We start from the raw sequence: 1,683 nt of genomic DNA, 5'->3' as shown, positions 1-1,683 counted from the left end.
TTTTAGGAACTGAAAAGGAATATTACTTTGGGAAATGGTAACTCTTTCAGGAACTGAAAAGGAATATTACTTTGGGAAATGGTAACTCTTTCAGGAACTGAAAAGGAATATTACTTTGGGAAATGGTAAATCTTTCAGGAAGTGAAAGGGAATATTACCTTGGGAAATGGTAATTCTTTCAGGAACTGAAAAGGAATATTACTTTGGGAAATGGTAACTCTTTCAGGAAGTGAAAAGGAATATTACCTTGGGAAATGGTTACTGATATTTTTCTGATATTTAATGATCACTGGCCAATCTTCAGAATGTAAAAACGTTTTATGTCAGTATTTCTCAACCTTTTTCATCTCATGTCCCACCAACCATTTTCTCAAAAAAATACCTGGTCCCACCATGATAAAACAAAACCCCACATTTTCCATGAGGTGTATTTCTACATTTACATCGAAATTTTCATGAACATTAATAAAAGACATAGCGAGGCAACAGCCTTTTTTCGGAATTCTGAATAATTATTTTCTAAACTTCACGTCCCACTGGTTGAGAAACACTGTTTTACGTAACTTTAAAATTGGATTTGCTTTACTATATAAACTTTTGTGTTCATCGATAGTCAAGCACTATAAAACTATTTGTACACGTACATTTAGAATATTAATTTGAGATAAATCTGTTACTATTTTCTAGTGAATATTCTTATTGTTCAGCATTTTCTTTAACCCACCTCACATTGAAAATCTAAAATCAAATCAGTAGGACTAAGTCTTATGCATGACATGGTAGAAAATCACATTTAAACACAGAAGTAAGTTTACTCATTTTGCCACAAAAATTTACCTGTATGAACATACAGTGTGCACACCTTTTATGATGTGTATAATTATTTTGTTATTTTTCATAATATTCTGTTTTTAGTGAAGTTGTGAAGACTGTATGAGTTAAGTATCTCCTGTTTCTTATAGCTGTCATTGGTCCAGGACATAATTTTAGTGCCAAACATGTAATTCATTGCAACATGCCTCTTTATGGTGGCCAAAACTCCAGTGAACTTTTAGAAAAGTCCATCAAAAACTGCTTAGCTCTGGCTGATGAAAAGAATATTAAGTCCCTTGCAGTCCCTTCAGTTGGGAGTTCCAAGTAAGTTGTTTTGTGAAGTTCCTGGTGACACAACTGTTTGGATAAATTAAAAAACATTTGTTGTTTTGTGAAGTTCCTAGTGACACAACTGTTTGGATAAATTAAGAAACATCAGTTGTTTTGTGAAGTTCCTGGTGACACAACTGTTTGGATAAATTAAAAAACATTTGTTGTTTTGTGAAGTTCCTAGTGACACAACTGTTTGGATAAACTAAAAAACATCAGTTGTTTTGTGAAGTTCCTAGTGACACAACTGTTTGGATAAACTAAAAAACATCAGTTGTTTTGTGAAGTTCCTAGTGACACAACTGTTTGGATAAATTAAAAAACATTTGTTATTTTGTGAAGTTCCTGGTGACACAACTGTTTGGATAAATTAAAAAACATCAGTTGTTTTGTGAAGTTCCTGGTGACACAACTGTTTGGATAAATTAAAAAACATCAGTTGTTTTGTGAAGTTCCTGGTGACACAACTGTTTGGATAAATTAAAAAACATTTGTTATTTTGTGAAGTTCCTAGTGACACAACTGTTTGGATAAATTAAA

General features: G+C 32.3%; 1 protein-coding gene across 1 annotated transcript in view; it reads left to right on the top strand.

Moving 5' to 3' along the window:
* Positions 1 to 1,137, top strand: part of LOC106475479 (core histone macro-H2A.1-like) — a gene marked incomplete at its 3' end in the record, with an annotated part of 29,231 nt that extends 28,094 nt beyond the window's left edge. Inside the window, exon 7 of the mRNA XM_013936160.1 lies at positions 963 to 1,137. Coding sequence (XP_013791614.1) covers positions 963 to 1,137 — 175 coding nt within the window. The remainder of the gene's footprint in view (positions 1 to 962) is intronic.
* Positions 1,138 to 1,683: the final 546 nt, after the last annotated feature.

Source organism: Limulus polyphemus, unplaced genomic scaffold (genome assembly GCF_000517525.1).
Source record: "Limulus polyphemus unplaced genomic scaffold, Limulus_polyphemus-2.1.2 Scaffold8646, whole genome shotgun sequence".
NCBI classification, from domain to species: domain Eukaryota; kingdom Metazoa; phylum Arthropoda; class Merostomata; order Xiphosura; family Limulidae; genus Limulus; species Limulus polyphemus.
Note: the sequence above shows the minus strand (reverse complement) of the source record. Positions and strands in the feature narration are given on the sequence as shown.